Source organism: Papilio polytes, unplaced genomic scaffold (assembly GCF_000836215.1).
Source record: "Papilio polytes unplaced genomic scaffold, Ppol_1.0 DF823688.1, whole genome shotgun sequence".
NCBI lineage: Eukaryota > Metazoa > Arthropoda > Insecta > Lepidoptera > Papilionidae > Papilio > Papilio polytes.
The window spans coordinates 1,007,251-1,029,696 of record NW_013525516.1 but is presented as its reverse complement, the minus strand read 5'-3'; the positions used below and the strand labels follow the sequence as shown (position 1 = coordinate 1,029,696).

Sequence of the window (22,446 nt, the reverse complement as noted above, 5' to 3'; positions counted from 1 at the left end):
TTGAGAATATTTTGTTTTTGGTGTATTTTATTTTGTTTTTAGTGCATTTTGTTTTGTTTTTCGTGTATTTTGTTTGGAAGTCGGTTTTTTTTTTTTTATTAAAAAGTATTTTTTAATTAAAGGTTATCTAATCTATTCTTTTCATATTATGTTGGTTTGTTACATAGTAAAATAATGTTAGCGAAAATAACTTATTAGTTAGTAACTACCTAGTTGCGAAAATAAAATAATTTCCTTTAACTCTATACAGGCAAAGTATAATTACAAGAAAAAGGTTCTTTGTTTCTTAATAAAAAGTTCTGACACAGTTTCTTTGATTCGAGCTCGCAGCGGTAACTTCGCGAGAGATTGTTCTAAAGTAATTAACGGATTAATATACTCGGAACGTTCGGCGATCGCGTAGACGTGAACTGTTTTGTTCAGAAACAATCAGAATTAAGCAGAAGAACAATCAAGCTCACGTCTAAGTTACTTTTAACGGCACTTAGCCGAGAGCGCTCGCATAACTTCACTCGGAACTAATGCTTTCGATTGGTCCATTTCGTTAATTATTCGCCACTTTACGTAAGTAGATTTACGATCGGATTTTCTTTTCTCGCCTTTTTTGCCACCGCGACACTTTTGTCCCGGACTACAGATGTATTCTACCTTAATGGCACTTATTACGTACTCAAGAAGCTAATTTACATCTCTGTTAATATTCCAATGTATCTAATGTTTAACAATTAAATTATACAGTTGAAACATCAAAGTGCTAAAGTAATCTTCTTTAACGAGAAATACCTTTACAACGAAGAGCCCTATCTCATTTGAAAAGTCGGTATAAAGTGCTACCTTATGTGGTAAAATTCTAAATAGAGTCGACTGTTTTACTGGTTCTTAAAATCTAAAGTTCTACGATTTACTTACAGTTTTTTTCTTTAATAGCGTCACAAAGAGCTGTGAGCTTAAAACAACAAGAGGAAAGCCAAATCCGCGGCGGTCTTTCTGAATTTCGCCGACGGCGTTTTCCAGCCTTTTTCGTGTAACGACATCATGTTTAGAGAAAGGAAAACTCGCCGACAGTGAGAAAACTTTGATTATAGCTTTCACGAGTGGCCGTCCTTTCTACGATCGAGGTGATAGAGTCGGATATATTTATTTTTTATGGCCTCTCTTTTTACTAATAAAAGGAATTTACTTTTTTAACATCGGAAGAGTTCTGGTGGGTAGCATGTGGTCTGTTATTGTTAGCTATTGCGTAAGTTTAAACTATTGCGTGGTTTAATGACGTTTCCACGATGTTCATTTGTTGCGGTTAAATTGTGATATTGCTCGAGTATAGTATAGCTTTATGTGGCCACCTCGTTGACTATCAAAGAGGTTTTATTACTTACTTAAAGAGGTTACGTACTCTTTGCACGAGATATTCCATTTTGAGTAAGGTTTATGTCTTTCTTATTATATGCGACTGTACTGCAAACGACAGAAAATTTAATTTGTTTACTGCTTTTGTTATACCGATAGCATTATAGACGCGACTAGACTAAGAGTTTTTTGTTAACCAACTTAATACGTCGATATTCAAATACACTAATGACATTTAGCCCTCAAGCTTATAACTATTTTGTATTAAAAGAAAGAATTACATTTGCTATTTCAAATACAAAAGATAAAGCTAACATCGTTTTGTCACAAAGAAATAGAATCCCGCAATAAATAATAGGAAAGCACTCAAGGATAGAATCGGAAGGTCCGCAACTAATATCGAATTAGTGGAACGCGGAATAGAAGGCAATGCAATAATCGTACCGATCTCTCAGACGGAGTGTAACCGGGAAATAAAACAAATATTGCTTTTACGGCGGGATTGTAAATCAAAATTAACGGCCTTAATATAGCGAGTGAAGCACGGCTTAGAGCTTCCCGCTATGAAATATGCTTCCCGCCGTTCACTGTTAAAAATGGGATTAACCCTTGATGGAAATAGTGCTAGTTGCATGCAATTCTGCACGGGCGGTAAGTCTTGTACGTTGTTGCTGTGGTGCGTATGATTTATTGCCCCATATGACACCGTTTTATGGCGTTTTAATGGCGTAATTAAACGTACAGCTTTTGTTCTTAATCAATATATGATTTATGACACGTATTTTGCATTCATTTTTAGTAGTAATATTGTAAAATGTCACTACTGGTTTGTGAAGACTTAACCGGCATTTTTAAATTTATTATAACATCCCTGTTTATTATGTATTTCTTTTAAATTTTGTTAGACAATGTAACGATAATTATTAGGTATTTTAAGAATATTTTGTCTTTTATTTGAATTCGAACTAATAGTTTGTTTTATTAAAGTTAAATTAATCACAGTTGAGAGTATGTAAGTAATTATTTATAATTTTAAAAATCAAAAAGTCTTAATTTCTTACTTAGAAATTGAGTAAAATTTAACTCACCTCAGATTTGCCTTTTGACACGCATTGAGCGACGTTGCTGGGCTCCAAATTAATAGAATCTCTCTGTAAAAGAATAATGAAAATCACATTGATATTTTTTAAATTATCTTAAATGTGAATATTAAATTAACGCTCTATATCAACTAATTACTTTTGTGGAATATTACAAATAAATAACACGAGTCACTGAATGTATTGAAATTCAATCAGACAAGCAAATGATTAAGGTAACTAAAGAACTGAGCCAGAGATAAAAATAGTCAAAAACTTGTAGGTACTTCAAGATACATTTTTTCAACATTAAAATTGAATTATCGAATACAAAAATAACCAATGCTAGACACAATCTACATTCATGATGCATGATTTTAATTCTTTGATATTTTGTTTATCATAACAATAGTTTTTTGTAGAATTATGTGATTTTATACTTACATCGCAATGTGATGAACTAATGTTGTTCATGTTCAGACGAAACAGTCGGTCCCTGAAAAACACGCCACGTTAATACAAATCATAAAACAAGCATATTTGTAATGAACTACAAAGATAGACCGATTTAAGAACTTTAGTTTATGATATAAATGGGCGTGTAACAATGTCGCGTGGATATTATAATGAAATGTTTATGCTCGATCGTTTTATTGCTAGAAACGTGGTCGCCCTACTGTCGGTTACGGCGGTACCTGACTCATACACTAATATAAATTTATTTCTTTTAATAAGACGTCAACGGAGAGCGGTGAAGGTAATATGGTCTGTAAATTCCAATTACAATTATGTGTCCCAAAAAATTTTTGTTTTCGTCTCTTATCCTTTTTGTTAAATAAGGTTATTTTACTTACATAGCGCCAACATAGAGTGCATCTCGCTTCGAGTCCATAAAGAAGGTTCTGTAGTAAAGAGGTCCGCAGGTAAATTCTCGAACATGATCTGAAACAAAGTAGAGGAAATTAAAACTTCCATATTTGTATTACAGGTGGCGTATAGGTGGACAAAGATCTTGTGGCATCTTTTTGACATTGACAAGGGGGCGCCAACGAGCATTGAGGGTTACCAGTAAGCATAAACCTCCTCACTTTAGTTCTCCACGTTCATAACTATGTAAATGATGTGAATAGAGTTAAGTTAGCTATGGGTAGACACTCGTAGCAAGTGATTTCAATTTAAATTGTAAAATTAATATTTTTTGTTCACAATCTAGAATACCGAGTAATCGTATAATAACATCATCTTGCTGATGGCCCAATATCAATAAATAAAACTACATGCTATATCAGCACACGTGATTTTTATAGAATTACAAAAATGGCGGCATCCACATGCAGTCGCATTGTTCAAAATATGATACTTTCAAATGACATTGCTAGTTCCGAAATATACCAAGATCTATGATGTTTAGGAAAAGTCACATTTTACACATTCCTGCCTAATTTTTGGCTAACATTAAACTAATACCTTAAAAAACATAGGAATTATTATACAAAAAAAGTGAATCTTACATTCTATTTGTTACATGATAAGGGATCTCAGTATCGGCGAGTCAATCAGGATTAAACGTAAGTCGATCATGAAATATTTTCACTAATAAATTGTATATTGACATGGGATAAAGGAGATTTTTCGTAAGCATGACACAGATCAAAGGGCCGTTGAAAAGGGGTCGCCGGCTCTTACATACGATCCAGGCTCGCGAACAAAGATTTGAGAATAGATATCAAAGAGTTTTCTATGGTCGTACTGTATCGAAGTTATTCGATAGGTGTTTATAAAATGTTGGCATTTTATGTTTATTTTTCAATATATTATATATTTTTATCTTATTATAATAGATACTAGTTACAACGTATACCATAAAGTAACATTTGGATGAATTACCAAATACCTCCAATATTTCGTCAAAAAAAAAAAAACAAAAACAGATTTTGAAAAAAGGAGTTTTATCTATTTCCATATAAAATGTTTAGCAATAGAACATGTAGATTATAGGTTTACAGTAAGTATTTAATTTCCTTGGATTTACTAAGTGTTCACGTATAGAATTGCGTGTTCCACTGTTTCGGGTGTCTGTAGTCAGGAAGGGAAACTTTCGGGATTGAGTCACGCACAAAACCGACGGCTAGTTTTATAACCACTAACTTCGAGAACCGATGTCGAAACAACCGACTGCTAAACATGTTAAATACGTGATGTACTTGTAAAGACTTTTGTTTTACAATGTTTTTTGTTAACGCACATATAGGTGAACTAGTTGTTACTCGGAATGTCGCCCGCCTGCATTTAAAAAATAATAAAAACATGATAACGTAGCTTTTTAATGGTGAAAGAATTTTTTAAATCAGAACAGTAGTTTTTAAGTTTTTTCAATTTATACAATTCTTAAAGTTCCGTGATGTAGATTTGTATGAGAAATATTCACTAAAGGACCGTTACAATACTCTGTGTCGCAGTTAAATTGTTTATAAATCACATTAATTTTTATTTATTTTAACTGAATAATATAGCTGTAAGATAAGACAACATAATAATAAAAAGACTTTTGCTATATAAACATCCAACATGCAGTACAATTATTAAAGTCAGAAAAATTAAGGCAGTCAAACTTCTCTATGTAACACAAAACAAAAAAGCGGTACGTAAACATAATCCTTAATCTCATTTCTTTTCTGTGTGAACTTCGCTGCACTCTAGTGAATGGTCCCCTTTATGATGTTTGTGTACCACCAAGTTTTAGAAGGCAAACGTCTTGTATGACAGCGCGGGCCGGAGTTCGCGCGAAAGACTTTTCAATGTGTTCCCTATTTGCATGGCGTCTCACGTCTATATAGAATGCATTTTTCACGAAGTCAGACGTCACTGTCTGTTACTCTATGCAAGGCAAGCTTCGAGCTGTGCCTCGCAAACTCGTATAGAATTGCGTTGCAGTTGAGTTTTATTTTTAAATCGTTTTAAGTTTTGGATTTGTGCGACTAAATAGCTGATCTTTTATCCAATATCTTAATAATATTAAACAGCATTTAAATACATTTATACGTAATGAAATTAGTTAAAAAGAATTGTTAATTTTACAGTACTTTTCCAAATGTCTTCACTCTAAAATAATGATTTAATTTTAATATGAAACTGCAAATTGAGTAAATTTTTAGAGACAGAACAAAAAGTTAGTATCATTTGTATTCAATAAAGAAACGAGTGTTAATTTAAAATTTTGTTCTCGCATCTGAAACAGAATGTGGATAGAAATTGCGTTAAATCGATACAATATGTTGTTGAACTCTAATAATATACTTTTTAACTTTTCTAATACAAGAACAACAAAATCCCAGACAGACTTAATTTCATGTACCAAATTTCTTTTTCTTTTATGGTGTTAAATTACGAAGCAGTATTAGTTAATCTATTTACTTCTTTTCCTATGTTTTTTTACTTTATACTAGAAAATGTTGAAGTAACCAGTATTGTTTTTTTTTTCAGTTATATTATTAAAATTTACTTCAAATTTAAAATGCAAAGAAATTAAAAAAAAAATAGTTATTCGGCTGTGTAAAATAGTTGGAATATTTTCTCGGGATGAGGTATTCGCTAAAATGTCTTATTTAAGGCACCAGTCGCCGTAGTGGCGCTGTCGTCTATTCTGACATCTACAGAATCAAATATTCAACGGTGATGCATTTTGCAAACTTCAATCTTGTGTGTGTGAAAATAATTACGATAGGAAACAAACGACCCATTTCCTTTAAAATACTAAGTTAAGACTTATCAACATTGGAATTAAACTTCTGTATAAATGGAAAATATAATACTAAAATACTATTTTTATATGAACATGGAGTAAAGGAGTAGTGGGACCCTTAATGCAAAATTGTCACCGATGCCCATTGACATCCATCACCTGAAAAGAACTGCAGACGCATTGCTAGCCTCTTAGAGAGGAGTACGCTAACTTCATTAGTGTTTTGTATCGGTTAACAGCAAGCTTTACATAATAATGGCATAATATGTTATACATCAAAATAAATTATGATTGAAAGAACATTATGTATGACGTCAGTAAAAGATTATAGTTTACCGGCCGAGCTAAGTTAATCTAGAATCTGTTAGAAGTAAAGCTGTTTTACGTAAACGGTAAGTTTAGTTCATATTTTCACACAAGAGAATGCTGCCTAGGATTTTGTTTGAGGTAAGGTAAGGCTATAATTAGTGGGGGAAGGCATATCAAGATTCTAGTGAGCCTAACCCGACACGCGAGCCGGCCGAACACGACAACCAGCCAATTGATCTGATTATACTATGACCTATTGTTTTAATTTGTTTATTTTTTTCTTTACTATGTAATCAGCGTAATTAATACCGTGTACTTAGATTATACAGTTACGATATTTAGCGTGCTCTATATGCGTTTCGTATTGTTGGATTATGTTAAATTTTATTGTTCATATCGGAACGTGTTAATTCTTTTCCTTGTTAACGTGATTTATTGCGGTACACTAGAAATATGGTTGAATTTTTTATTTTTTCGTTTTTATTTTTGCGTCAAATGCGTAATGAATTATTGGGCCTTTCTGTTTGTGAATTTATGTATGGCAAACTGGACTTGATTGGAGTAATTGTTTTATCGCATGAGCTCACGGTCACATCGGACGGGTGGGGGGCAGGTTGGGGCTAGGGGGGTGACGTGTAGCTTCACAGCTGGAGCTACGAGGAACAAAGTTATAATAAGCTCACTGGCGTTTATAAGATTTTTATCACATGATGTTATTTTGGTCAAGGATAGTTATAACAAACAACTAGTATCGTTTGAATGTTTTGATACTTTTAATAAGTTTAATTATTATAACATTATGTTAATATAGTATCCATAATATAATATTTACAAACTTAACATTTCCTTCGCAGAATAATAGTAAATGCCAAAGAGAGTTTTCAAAATTTTGCATTATGGAAGTCTAATATATAGACATAGTCTATTCTATGTTAAATTGACAAAATTACAACCAAAAATTTTATTATTACTCTCATCGTTATAACAAACCAAAAAAAAATAACAAGTTCAAACAGACAAAGAATTCAATCGTCGACAGTCTAAATCGGTTAGTCACTGAGTTGTTTCCGCATTGAGTTTTAATGAAAAAAAATCAATAGCAGGTATTGGGAATTTCCCGTTAATAGACGAAGCGTGTAACATGACAATAAGTAATAGGACGTTAGCTGAAAGCGTTTCTTTAGCAAATCGCTCAGCATCGTTACGTTTGATGGATTACAAGGCGATTACAAGGCAGTCAGGAAATCCGCGCATTTTTCATTTGGCAATTGCTGCCGTCGGGCCGATATCAAAATATCGTTGTACACGGCACCGATTAGATTAACGGCACACAATTGGCTTACATGGAAACTTTGCCCCATTAGCTTTCTGTAATACCTATTTCGTGGATTGGATTAATTCGGAACACGCCCCGCGGGTGTTCACTCGCCTTCCGTGCCGCTATGCCGCATGTCTCAACAATAACAACTCTAAATTAAATATTACCCGGAATACTACAAATGAAACAGTTCAATGTACGAACGTGAACGAAATAATTGAATTGAAAGCTTATACCTTGTAATAGCATCCGATATTTTTGTCAGTATTTTGCCTTTGTCGTTTATTCCGTATTGTTAGTCGACGACATGTGTGGGTTTTGATGTGTAGACTAAAAGGTAAATATATTGTTAACCTTTGAATTATTTCCACTTGTTAGTAAATTGATCGGATCAGTTTTTTTGTAAATTATATTCATAGGTTTTAAGTTTCATTTGAAAATGTAGAGAAAGGCATTTATACATATTTTTAATGGGTAAAATTTAAGTTGGCATCTATATTTAGATATTACCGCATATCCTCCAAACCTCAAGATAGTTAATTATCTGTTAAATAATTTAAAAAAAGCTATTTACATCAAAGTAATAATAATTAGTCTATACTATTATAATAAAGCGTAAACACACACTTCTTTGTTGTCTAAGATGTCGGCAATTACAGCATATTTTTGAATAATTCTTTTTTTTAATAAAAAGCCCTATACTTACTTCACGCTTTAGGCTATAAATTTTAACGGTATTAAACTTAGGGATAAATATTTTTGATAAAAACCCTAATGTGGGAAAGAGACCATAAGTTTCTACCAACATCAAAGAAGCAAGGTTCCCATGGTTTGTCATAATATCATGTCATTTTGACATTTGCAATTGATAATTTGACACATGTAAACAACAAAATATATCATAATTTTATGCGGATAAAGTCGCACGGGTACAGCTAGTGATAAATAAAATAACATGTTTTCGAACAATAGCATGTTAATAAATATGTTTGACATAGAATTTAAATTGCATGTCCTGTACGATGAGTTAAATGAATAGCCCACATTATAGTAATAAATAATAGTTGCCGGTTTCAGCTTTCAACGTATAAAGTAATTGGCGTCATTAGAATAAATAGCCGCCTACACCTTCGCAGGGAATGCGACTCAATTAATTAGAGAGACAAGTGTCTGGAGGTACATTTGTTTGACACTACGCGTGTCAGGGTAAGGGAAACTGACAGATTACCCAAATTCCGCCATTAAATGCTTATGAAGTTAAGTTTATAAATTCAGTACACGTTCCGTGATACGCATGTCGTAACATGTCTTCGTGCAAACTTTGTGCTACGACTATAATTTACATTTCATGCTAACGTACGTTATGGCGTTATAATATTTGATTGTAAAAGTTTAAGGAACATGGTATATTAAAGTTCAGTCTATTATTACTCTTCTTTATTATGTTATTTGATGTTTATTTAATAGTAAATGTTCGTGTATGGATGATTTAACATAAAACTATAAAGAAATTATGTTACTACGTAACGATGTCTTGATACTATTGTTGCCTAAATTAGAGAGATTTTAGGTTATCAAAATATCTTATTATAAAAAAAAAACTATGTTACATTAAGACATAAATTCAGAAAATATTAACATTGTTGTTAATACAAAGTCCAAGTACAAAGTCAACTTGCATCAAGGACGGAATTTTGTATCCCGTAAAGACGTGATCAAAAAGTTTACTCCTCTTTTATTAGTTTATATTTAGACGTAAAATCCAGTTCTATTATCCACTTCATTGTCTTTAAAAGTTATATTACGGTTTCGAGTCAAGCGTTAAATCCTTCGATCCAATTTTAGTGCTACAAACGAAGGGGTATAAAATCCTAATGTTTATTTTATGGGTTATATAATAAAAAGTTCGATTTTCTCGGCTGGCGGAATATCTGTTAGTCATTGTAATCCTTTTACCATTCATCTACGTAGACACGGAAAGGCTTTCCCCGGTAGCGCAGGCTAATTCCGAATGCACCTCCAATCGTAAAAGATGTCGTAAAGAATCGAGACTCCCCTCCAAATGCCGGAATCAAGGAACAAATACTTGATTTTCTTATTGGCTTCCACCCAGACTCAGATTGAAAATTCCCCATAAAGACATTTGGGCACGCCTGGTCGAATTAAAGGGGGGAAACTAATAAAGAAAACTTTCGCGACACCGTATTTTTACCAAATGCTCTCTTGAAACTTTAGATCCTTTATTAGGTTGGTATAGTATTAGTTTGGGAAACGGCTTGCGGTGTGCGAATCGTTTTTCTCGAATGGTACCACTTATAAAGATGTTTTTTTTAAAATGCGATCCTTGAATTGATACAGAATTGAATATTAGTTTTAGGCACAATATGTGTACATTCACATTCTTGGAACAAAAAAAAGCAAAACGATCTTTTAATCATAAGCATCACAAACATAAGCTTTTTAATGGAATTTATAATCTGTGTAGCTTATAGACCATTTGATATCGGACACGATAGGATTAATATCAGATGTGTAACTCATCTCACGTTTCTAATTCCAGTGATAGCGATCGATTACCATATTAACCGATATTTATAATACCCATAATTATTATATTATATTTAATAATTATAAGGTAAACATTCTACTTGCTTTAATTTTAATATCTGTAGCCTACGTTCTAAAGGGATCTCTGTGAATTTATAATCAATTGAAAAAAAATACGTCCATTAAAAATTAAATAAAAACGATAAATTTATAATAAAATATGTCAAGACACGGACCGCTCTCAATAAAGAAGCGTTCCTAATGTGAATTTTGTTTACATAAAATTATATAACAAGGAAGCGGAGTGTCGTTGTTTGAGTCGCTTCGGATGCTGAGGACCCGCTTTACGCAACACGTCGCTGTCTCGGGATTAATTTTCTTGAAGCTTTTAAGTATTTAGTTCAAGTGCTTCGCTTCACTGAACAATTTGCATTTTCCTAACGACGTTGTCATTGATTGTTAATGTTGCCTACACCGGGACGCAGTTTTATAAACAAGATAGGTTTAGGTGTTTTTAAACTTTGGAAGATTTAAAAATGATCTCTTATGTCCACTCATTTTTAAATGTGTAACAATTAATTCTCTTTTTTCATTTTTATTACTAGATTCTTATATGAAAATCTTCAGAAATAAAAGGCAACGAAAACATTATATTAAGCTTGCCGTAAGTTTTGAATTAATTTTTTAATTTTCCTCTAATAGGATAAACAAAAATTCTCAGTACAATGAAGCGGTAAATTCATCGCGTTTATTTCACATACGCCTCATCTCTTCGACAAAATATTAAAGTGTATAAAATTTTATTACGCCCGTAACCCCCGCTTGTCTATAAACATTTCGTGTGTTGAGTTTCCCCTATAATCGAGGAGACGTATTTCGTAACTCGTATTGTCTTATTTCCTTATAATGTGACATTGTTTCAATACCGAATGGTATTATGTTTCTAACATTTGCCTTTGAATCCCCGGCAAATTTCTTTTTTTCTAATGCTCCAGTTGTATAATCAAAACCAGTTTATTCTTTGCTATAATTTATAGAATTACTTATATGATATAATTTATAGCTGTTGTTCGCGACTTCATCAGCGTGAAATTAAAAATGTAGCCTAAATTATTCACAGATAAATTACCTTTTTGACGGTGAAAGAATTTTTAGTAGTTCTTGAGTTATTTCAATACATACATAAATACAAATCTTTCCTCTTTACAATGTTAATATAGATATAGATAATCTTACATTTCTATGGGGATCCTGAATAGTTATGAACACAACGTAGCTTGAAAATACATAAAAACACTACCTTTGAGAGTAGTTAATAATGAATAGTAGAGAAAAGTACATATTAACACTACGTTTACAAATTAGCGATAAAAGTGTGTTTTAATAGTGAATTGAAAAAAAGCATTTCGCATTATAAAGTCAAATGAGATATTTATTTTGATTGCACTCGACGGGAACGCGGCTACGAAATCCGATGAGCGCGCACATATTTACATTAAAGGCATTTTAATGTTGTTTAACGCAACACTCTTGCAATGCAATTACATTTTGTCCGTGTTAATATTGCATTTTAAATTTGAAATAATTAAAAAAGCTCGATTAAATTGTGTATGCATTTATGTACTTTTGAAGCGGTAATAACATAATTGATTCGGGTGTTTAACGTTTTTCAGCCCATCATAAGCCTATTTTTTCAAATAAATATATTGTTATCTCTATTTATTTTAGAAAGTATGAGCGAGAAGACACGTTTTCGTGGAAATTCGTGATTAGTCAGTTTTTAAATAAACGATTTAAATTATTTAGTTGATACCAGAGTCAAATAAAAATGAGACGAGAAGAGATAAAAGTGATTTGCACGAGGGCCGATAATAAATAATTCCCTGCGAAGGCGCTACTTACGTTACTAACTTTATCGCCTAATAACTTTTAATGTCTCCCGATCTCTCACAATCTGGTGGGTCGTAGAAATTCGGAAACTTTATCTTACGTTCGCGCGCCGTTTGAGTGAACTGAAAATGGTTCCATTTGGATTCATTGAAACGTTATTAAATGATCAAGCATCGTCTAAAATTATTGATCTGTTCGCGATTAAAACTAAAGACTTTGAGAACTAGACATTGATAGTTAATAGACTTACTTTGGAACAGTTACCAACAGAAACATTCATTTGAGGCATTATTTCCAACCGTCACCCCGATCTGTCGCCACATGGGGACAATTCAAAATAAAAAGTTTCATCCGTCCCACCTTTTAATCCCAATATAACCAATAAGGTGATACATGGAACCGTTACGAAATAAAATAAGTTCCAACACTTCCCTCGTCGCAAAAGGTGAGACGGATAAAACTTTATTTGCTCATCTGTCCTCACGTGGGGACAAAGCGGGGTGACGGTTGGGAACTATCCCACTTGAGTTGCAGTACACAAGGTACTTTTTTGATAACGTAGGAGAAATTTAAATACTAGACGTGGAATAATTTCAAAACTAGTGTATAGATTGTGGGAAGCAAATAAAGGCTGAAAGTGAATCAGAGTACGACAGAGAAAGGTTGATAGCAATCGCGCGAGGTAATCGGCGACAAGGCAGCGGCGGCACGTGCGCACCCGCCCTTATCTCACCGCTGTGATGGCTTCAGCGGCTGTCGATATTTCTGATATTGAAACCTGTTTGTCTTGCCGCTGAGGCATCGCCGCGTTTGTTATTGTATATCCACCTTATTGCCGGCTTGAATGTCTACAGGTCTCATATTGTGTTATGACTATTGTTCAATTCTTATTGACGCTGCTACGGATGTTTGTTATGGAAGGACGTGAGATTAAGGTCTCCGCTATTGAAACACAAGCCTTACCTTTGTTATGAACGTATAAATACAGAATTTTTAAAATCAAACGTCAAATAAACGGTGTTAATATGTGTAATATGTAAAATTTGAACAGAATCATGTTAGATGAGTTTCTCTTTGTACAAATAAAATTACACGGCGCCTCGCGTTCCGAAATAATTTCCATAAAATGTTAAGCAAACGCAGCGAATTGAGTAAACTTCAATCAAGCGATCCCGTCTTCCGATCGAGTGACGCCTCTGCCGATTTTCTACTTCTCAATAAAGTACTACGAAAAGAAATCATTACACAGTTTTACAGAAAATTAAGACATGAGTTATTTATAATTTCAACCTTAATACTATAGTGTTAATAGCTTTAATGGCTTATTTAATGTTTGAAGAGGATTATAACTATTTGACTGGAAGTAGGAAATCAGAGTCCAAAGATTGCAAAGATCTTCCCCTCGTTGGTTTATTGAAAAATAAATATTTTAATGTCGACATATTTTTACATGTAAGGGTTCAGGTAAATCTTTGCACCTTTTTTACCCTAAGATAGTGACACGGTTTGAAAGAAATATTTGGGAGCATTTACTGAGTGGAATCCTATTGCAATTTATGTTCATTGATTTGGAAAAAGTATGGGGAATCTAAGGTCGGTTCACATTTTTCTATTGCTATAAAATCAATAGGAACGAAGATTTTAAACTTTTGTATTTCAATCGTCAATATTCCGTCGATTATAAAATTATGTATTTTAACTTGATGATAATATTAAGAGCGGGCGAACACCTTTGAACTAAACTATCGCACAACTGTTGTGCGATTGTAGATTGTTTTGCAGCCTGTTCAGCTGTTTAGTTGGACAACTAAAAGTCGCGTAGTGTGCGTACCTCCATATAAGCTCAGGAATCAAAGCGAGACAATTACTGTGCGATATTTTAGTTTCAGGTATGCGCATGCTCTAATAGTTACAGGTTTCAAATTTCTTGGAATACATTTTGCTTATATCAATATTTGATAAGGACAGTCGATAACAGAACTTCATAGCTGTATCTCTAGAGGGTGGATTCAATCACAGCGTTGTCTACGCAACGAACCATTATTTTGAATATGTTATGGAGTCACCATCCCGTCTCCGTCGCTCGTTTGGCGGTACCTTCGCAATAAGTCACAGGCCCCTGAGGGAGGACCGGACCACTCCTACTGCCTCATAATTGGAAATTGAAATTTGTTTAGGACTGTGTCGGCTTCCTAATTCGATAACGGCGACGCCTCGCGCGCAATCGGACAGTAATAACAATAAATATAACCACTAGAGGTGAATCAGGCCTTAATCTCGATACTGTGGTTTGTTGGGGAAACTTACTATGTGTAACATGGATACATCCAAGTTTATTCATTACTGAATTTACACAGTAATTTGTCTCTCAAAATTTTTAACTGCAAAAGAATATATAAACATATTTAAACAAATTATTCTACTGTTTTTTCTAATACGTAATCGGGACAAAACTTTATCGGCACATAAATAGGAAATTAATGTACACATGCTTAATAAAATTAGTTAATACAGCTATGAAATAATATGACATCTTACATATGATCTCAGATAAGGTAGTAGGTCAGCTTTATTGTTCGAATAGTATCGCATGCCTTATCATACACTGGCAATAATTGTAAAAGGGATTTTACGACGACCGTCACTCGGCCGTTACCTGGCAACCCCATGTTTGTGATATCGCAAAAAGTTAACATTACTAGTAGCAGCTATATTAAATATATGACATTTTATTTAATAATGACATAAAAACTTCGTACTGAAATACAAGAGGACAAAACCCATTTTATGATTTTTGTACAAAGTAAATTAACTATTCTTTCAAAGTCATGAACCCCATAATTCAAATTTTAGCGTTTTTTTAACTAATGAGGTGTAAATTAAAACGCCTTTGGCCAAAGTAAATAGCTTTGTATCTTGTCCATAGATAATTATTGTATTGATAGTTTTGTAACAGAGGATTCTAACTTTCGCGTGCCTTTTCTACCTATGTCTCGATCAAGATTAGAAATAAAACTTAGTTCATATGTATGTATAGGCGGGGAGTTCATCTCTGTCTTGGGAGCCATTCTTTTATTACCTAGTTCCCTGTTCGACTGATTTATTTATAGGAACATCTTAATACGGTATCGGTAAAAGCATTTATATCAGTTACCTAGTCTAGGTGTATTAAATATTTATAACTGGAACTAAAAGTTGTAAATATATACAACCTGCCAAATGTTAGAAGTTGAAGTACATAATGTACATGTATTTTATAACAAAATCATAGACATCCCTAATAGTTTGTAATCATATACAGTTGGTTTTATTACATAAAGGCGCGTGACGTGACTATATTTCGGAATTGCAAATAATATTGCTTTAGCAGAGACAATATTATTAAAGGCAGTCGTGTGTGACGCGCAATGATAGAAACAAAAGTGCGCGCACACGTGAACACCCTATATTGGCAATATCCAAGAAAATTCGCCGATACAATGGAGAGAGACACGTAGCGTTATTAGCCGGCGCCCTCCTTAGTTCCCGTGCCCCCTTGCTATCACTCACCTATCCGTATCACCGGTGCCTCCGCGTGCCCCCGCGCGTGCCCCCTACGACTAATCACAGAGGATGTGGCATAGACGCGCTATGCATATTTATTATTCCTCCTTCCAATTCTCACCGTTCGATCTAAGCGGGACGTGGATGTTTTTCATTTGCTCGATTTATTTATTTAGTGAACCTCAGGAAGTCGGTAATGTTTAATGTTTGATTCGCTTATATTGGGAATGACTTAAATAATACAACGCACAATAGATTCTTATTAGTTCGATAGCGTAATATTTGCATCCAGTTGGAAATTAAATATGTTTGAATAGTGAAGGACACAGATATGCTAAGTGTTATGATTATTACTATTAAAAACAAATGGCAGTGTTAATTCACGTTATCATTGACAAGGTAAAGAATACTCTAGTAATTAAGGCTTTTGGAATCAGCAAATTTACAAGGCTAATAAATAACAAGCAATTTGTATTAGATGCGCTTCGTAAAAACAGGCAGCGCGCACCTCCTATAACGCTGTAATTAAAACTTCTCTAGCGAAAAGAAAACCCAATAAAAATTAATTACTTTCTCATTCGCTAACAAGCATATATGAAAAGGTACAATAGAATTAATTAAACGGGTAAATAAATATTTTTCATTGGGCGCGAATTAAATTCCTGACGAATGCTAATGTTGTTTAAACGGGGAATTGTTGTGCAGTTTAGGGGGAGGTTGGGGTTAATTAAATATGCTTCGGGTTCATTTCCACAAAATTATTTGATCTCAGCCCCGACTGAAGTAAGATTCGACGCAATTCATTCTACAAGAATTTCAGCTTAATCTTGCTTTATTTATTCCTGACTGAGATACAAGTTTTGTTTAGTACATAAACTTTGATTGTAGGATATAAAATATTAAAGCTAGATTTTGTTAAATATTAATTTCTTCATATCTAAGATCTTAGAATATTTATTTTTTTAATGAAAGGAATAGCAAAAATGTTAACGGAATTGTTAACCATATGAATAAATAAACGTAATTTATTTTGTTTAAAAAAGCTTCACTCGTAAATGCAACAATATTAAGTTTCTTACGAGCTCGTATATTTAACAACTATGACTTTGTTATAATTAATGTTCTTGCTTGTATAAGACCGTCCCGTGAGCCAGACAGTAGTTAAAAGCATTACCTATATAAGACATTAAACGCTGCAAGCTCCGAGTTATTGTTCTATTGTAAATTACCACCGTAGGCACTGAGGCTAAAGATTTATAATCATCGAGTGCATACGACAGCCTGCATAATTTAATAATTTCCACACTCCCTTGATTAAAATTTTGCTATAACGCATTAGCGCAATAAGATGCCGTAGGGCGTTGGGGCAAGGAAATTAAACGGTCCATAATAATTTTGTTACGCCAGTACCATGATTAAAATCTTACAATTAATTAGGAAAAGTTTGCTTTGCGTAGGGGATGGAACGGCTACTTAGTGTTTTAGTATGTACGGAATATTATTACTAGTATTTCATCACTGTTATTAAACCATCAATGTACAATTTAAAAACATTATACATAGTTCAAAACTAGCTTCGTATATTTGTATGTCTTATACGTTTCTTATTCAGTAGCCTATACAATTTTTTTTACACTTCTTGCAAAGCCAAACAATATTAAGTTTACTGTAGCAATTTCTTTGTCTAAAAAGATTAAAACTTATCCGAACAATAAAATAAGTTTCCAACGAGTAAGTAGTTTCATTAGATGATAATATTTTATGAAGGCAACCGCACTGGGGCACTAAATATGATCTATAGGTTACTAACTCTCAAATGCTTTCCACATAAAAGCTGAGATACGTTAATTCCCAAAGTTGGAATCGAATGAGCATCGTAGACTTGGTTCCCAGCGTCCTCCCTTCCGTTGGTAATGGCAGAAACCTTTATTCGGATGCGGAAAACTTTTCCGTCGATAATTACTGGCGTGTGAACGTGGTGCCAATTCCGTGAGCCGTTACAACTGGACTGACTATATAGATGATTTTCCAATTACAAGTTAACTTTTACGTTTAACGAGTTAATTACTTATTTCTTTAAATATCTTAGTAGCAATTTTTATGAAATTTCAATTGTTGTTATGAGTTTCGTGAGCCAATATTAAATGCTTTTTTTGATAAATGTATAGTGAACATTTTAGTTAATACTATCGTTGTTTTAGGTTATTTACTGTGTAGTAGAAATAGTTAAATCGTATATAGTTTAGAAGCGCGCGTTGAGAAAGTATCCAGTATCCTATCCCCGGCTTGCGCTGAATTATAAATGCTCGGCCCCGTGGTACAACGTCACTCGTGTGATTTCGAGACAATCTGATTTCGTGTTTTCCCCGTTTTGGCCCCTGAATCTTTTATAACACTGTTCCTCTAAATCACAGCCTGTCTAATGGCTTTGTGGTATTATTTACACTTTGTTTATAAACCGACATGTTGTAGTTGTAGAGTGTGCGCACACCTGAAACTAAACTATCGCACAATTGTTAAGTCTCGCTTTTATTTCTTTGAGCTTATATGGAGGTGTGCACATTATTGGTGTTTTAGTTGTGCAACTAAATAGTTGAATTAGCTGTGAAACAATCGACAATCGCAAACAGTTGTGCGATAATTTACTCAAAGGTATGCGCCTGCTTTTGTTTAAATTGTTTGATGAATCTCTATCATTGTTTTGTAGAGTTCTTTTTTTTTCAATTTTCGCAAACTCTTTTGTATTCAATTAAATTTTCGGATAATATGCAGCAAATTCGGGATTATAAAGGGGACTTTAATTACGAAGTCTAACAAAATCTATATCGTAGCACAATTCCCAGGAGGCGAGGACATTTATTGGCGCGGTCCGCGGGGCGAGCGGATAAAACAATAAAGAACGGTTAACTGCGTTTTAATGTGAACAAGAACATGCTGGACAATGGGCCGGCGATTGGGGTCCGAGTGGTCAGTGCGAACTTACCGCTGCTGTACCCTAGTAGTGATGGGCGCATAACTTTAAAAAAATTATCGACATCGATGTTTTTATTTTGATTAACTTTTCTCTTTAAAGTCAATTATGCCATTTTGTTATGCAACGATTTTTTAACATCGTTATGGTGTGTATGTATTGCTATAGAGACTCTTCTGGATGGGCAGTGTACCGTTAATAAATACTGTTTGCAGATAGCACAAACTAACAAGATTATTAATATAACAAGTTCTTTGAAGTCCAATGTAATATTAGATGAAGAGTTGAAAGTCCTCGTCTCGTCACAATAAAACATTTTAATAGCCATAAGTGAGTCAGTCGTATGAATAAAAGTCATAAATGTCTTAAGCATTTCGGTTCGAATTAAACGAAGGTAAGGTCGAAGCAATAATTTTATTATCGAGATTAATAAGGAGTGGATTTGGCGCAGCACGCGTTCGTAGGTAAGTAATAAACGAACCCGCATAAACCTTTGAATTGCTGACCACGGTATCGAACCTATGAGCCCTTTGTCTGCGCCGGGCCGCAAATTGTTTAAGAAATAAAATAAAATCTAATTTACCGCCTTGCTACGTTTATGGGGCACTGTTTTATTGCCGCTGAGCCGAGTGTTTTGTTTGCTTTATTTACTAGCTTTTGATTTGTTTCGAAGAATTTTAAAATTGCGCTTTTATCGACTTATTCTAAAATGATTTATTATCTGAGGTTATAAAGATATTTTCTACAATAGTTTGAGTGTTCATAACCATTTAAAACACTTAGATGTAATTTACTACATTAGAGATTCGTCAAACGTAATACCCTAAAATTCGTCATTAAATTTAATAGGATTTCTTATTTACGGATATTTTTCTTTTATCTTTCCCTGTATAAATAACGGGAATTTTTATCACATTTTCTCTCTCGAATATTTTTCTAATAACCTACTTTAGAGGACGATTCTACGAATTTAATATTCTTGTTATCTCATTGATTGAAGATAAATAAACGTAAATACAATGAAGGTAAAATGTTTCAGGAATACCGAGATGAAATGTTTTCTTTTCTGAGAACATTTTAATCACTTTAACGAAATATAACAAGAGAAAATAGTTTTTCAAAGAACCCACTATATTACATTTTAGATTAGAATAAGAATATTTTTATTGCACACTAATGTTAATTACATAATTCAGTGTTGCCTTGACGAATTAACTAGGATTCCTGTTTTTAAGTAGCAAAGAACTTCCCTTACAAAGTGATACATTTTTGGTAAGAAACAAAAAGAAAATTAACTATTATTTATTAATTTTAACAAGTGAAATTAAAATGAAAACTATATTACATGTTTTTCTTTTCCTCTTTATGTGTTTTATATATGTGTGTGAGATTAACTTTATAATTTTGCTTTCAGTTTCTATTTTCGGAACTAAAGCTCTTATAATATCTTCATCTGTTACTATATTTTATATGCTAGTAATAATAGTAAATCATAGAATATGTTTATTGAATTGGTCTCGCTTTATCACTACACAGGCGGTGTCTGGACTATACGAATTGAGAACATATTCCCGTATAATGCAGTTACTGGGACTGGGGTCGGAGGGAAATTGCATTGTACCAACACAAACAGAAAAATGGCCAAGGGCAAGCTGCAGAATGTCCCAAAACACATTAGTAGCATTAGAAAGGCCGAGGGTCGCTTTGCCTGATAACAATTAGGGTGGTTCTCTGGACTTAAAAGGAATTAACGCGTTGTACCAGATTTAGAAATACGTTAGATCTATACTAATATTAGAAAAGGGGAAAAAATCGTATTTTCATTTGTATTGAAATTACTCAAAAACTACTGAATTGATTTTAAAAATTCTTACACCGTTAGAAAGGTAATTTATCTGCGAGTAACATAGGCTATATTTATTAATTTCACGTGGGCGAAATGGCGAGCAACAGCTAGTGTGGAATATATTTTTTCATTTCTCTATTATTTTTCTTAAATTTCACGCGGACGGAGTCGCGGGCAAAATCTAGTATATTACAATTGTACAAATTTTACGAAAATGTTTAAGAGGTCGTATGTAAATTTAATTCAAGTGATGAAAACAAACATGGCCCATATACCAAACACATACATAATAAAGAAATCTCGCAGCTAAAAGGGTATGAAAAATGAGATATCAACTCCGAAAAGACGCCGTATAAAAGAGACGCCGAAAATTCTTCTAACCGACGACACCAAAGACTCTTACAATATGCATAACTTGTTGAGAGAGTAATCAAAAGACGATATAAAGTGAAGAGGAGGACACGGCGAAAGGCTAAAAATGTAAAACCTCTCTTAGATTTCCTCGAGCCAAGGCTCGCGACCCCTCGGGCGAAACTCGCCGTAAGATGGGAAAAATTACCGAGCCCGGGAAAGTTTTTTCCATTTGAATTATGAATCCTTATTTTATGCTTCGTTCCAAAGAAGTTTGTTTTACATCGGGCGAAGCTTATTCTTTGACGCTGTGCGAATATTAATATTGTAACACTGAATAGACACTTTACGTTATAATAACTAGGGGTTTAAATTTCTAGAATCACTGCTATTTCTTTAGCCGTTTGTGCATTTGAAAGATGCTCAAGTTGGCTTTAAAACACTGATTTAAGATGTCCTTAACTTATCATTCAATTATTAAAAGACACTGCTGTTTTCTTAAATTTATTTTAATGGAAGATCAAGGTGAGGTAATATTTTAACTCTGAGTTAGTACTAATGGACAGATTAGGCTTTAACTAGTTTTATAACACGAGTTTAGTCAGCCTGAATCGCATGTGATAGGGATTAGCAGATTTAACTGGGCTTCTAAAAATTTATTTTCAGAACAGTGACTTCATCACGTTCCTTTAGCACGTGGTTAATTACATTTAAATGTGAATTCCGAAAACTGCACGAGGGAAACGAATTAAGGTACGTTTTGCATAACAGCATGAGAAGCCTAAGCCCCAATTCACACGATGCGTTTATAGCGCGCGACAAAACGTTGAAATGGAACAAAATATTGCAGTTTTAAATTTTGAGCACTGGGTGAACGTAACAAGAGTGAATTTAAAGTGTTTGTATGAGCGAGAGCGTTAAAAAATCGCCTGTGCGAATGACGGCTTACAGATCGCGGCTAGTGGAAACCCAAATTATATTCAATGGTGTTGGTTGTAGGGTCACTTTAGTATATTTGTGTTATGTGATCTTTGTAATCAAATATTAAGGTAGCTATTACAGTTCTCTAACTATCGTAAAAGCCGGATGTGGAAATATAATTTGTTAATTAATTTTAGCCGTGGTCTAGTTCCGCGGGTGTCGTGAGAGGCGACTAAGGGTATTAATTAACCAGGCACGAGTATCCTTTGAGAAAATCATAAAGTTACTGCTGTAAACTTAAGAGAGGTTATGAAAAAACTTCACAATGTATATTTGAATGCATGAAATTTTAAATCCTACAGTTAATGTCATTTAGGTCGTAATTACTTTGTTGTTATACTAATTTAAGATGACTTTCTAACCACTAAAAGTAGTTTGATAATGGTGACAATAATCTTTCTTCTATCAGAGATATAGATCAAATATATCTTTTTTAACTCCAAAAATAATACGACAAACAAAAATAGTAATAACAGAATGAAAATGTGTGAATATGCGCAGAGTAAACTAACTTAAGTGTAT

At 33.6% G+C, this 22,446-nt stretch overlaps 1 protein-coding gene across 1 annotated transcript in view; it reads right to left on the bottom strand.

Moving 5' to 3' along the window:
• LOC106104401 (semaphorin-2A) overlaps positions 1-22,446 on the bottom strand; it is a 92,869-nt gene that overhangs the window by 33,179 nt on the left and 37,244 nt on the right. Inside the window, exons 3-5 of the mRNA XM_013284446.1 lie at positions 3,281-3,368; positions 2,871-2,922; positions 2,436-2,498 (exon numbers count right to left, since the gene is read on the bottom strand). Coding sequence (XP_013139900.1) covers positions 2,436-2,498; positions 2,871-2,922; positions 3,281-3,368 — 203 coding nt within the window. The remainder of the gene's footprint in view (positions 1-2,435; positions 2,499-2,870; positions 2,923-3,280; positions 3,369-22,446) is intronic.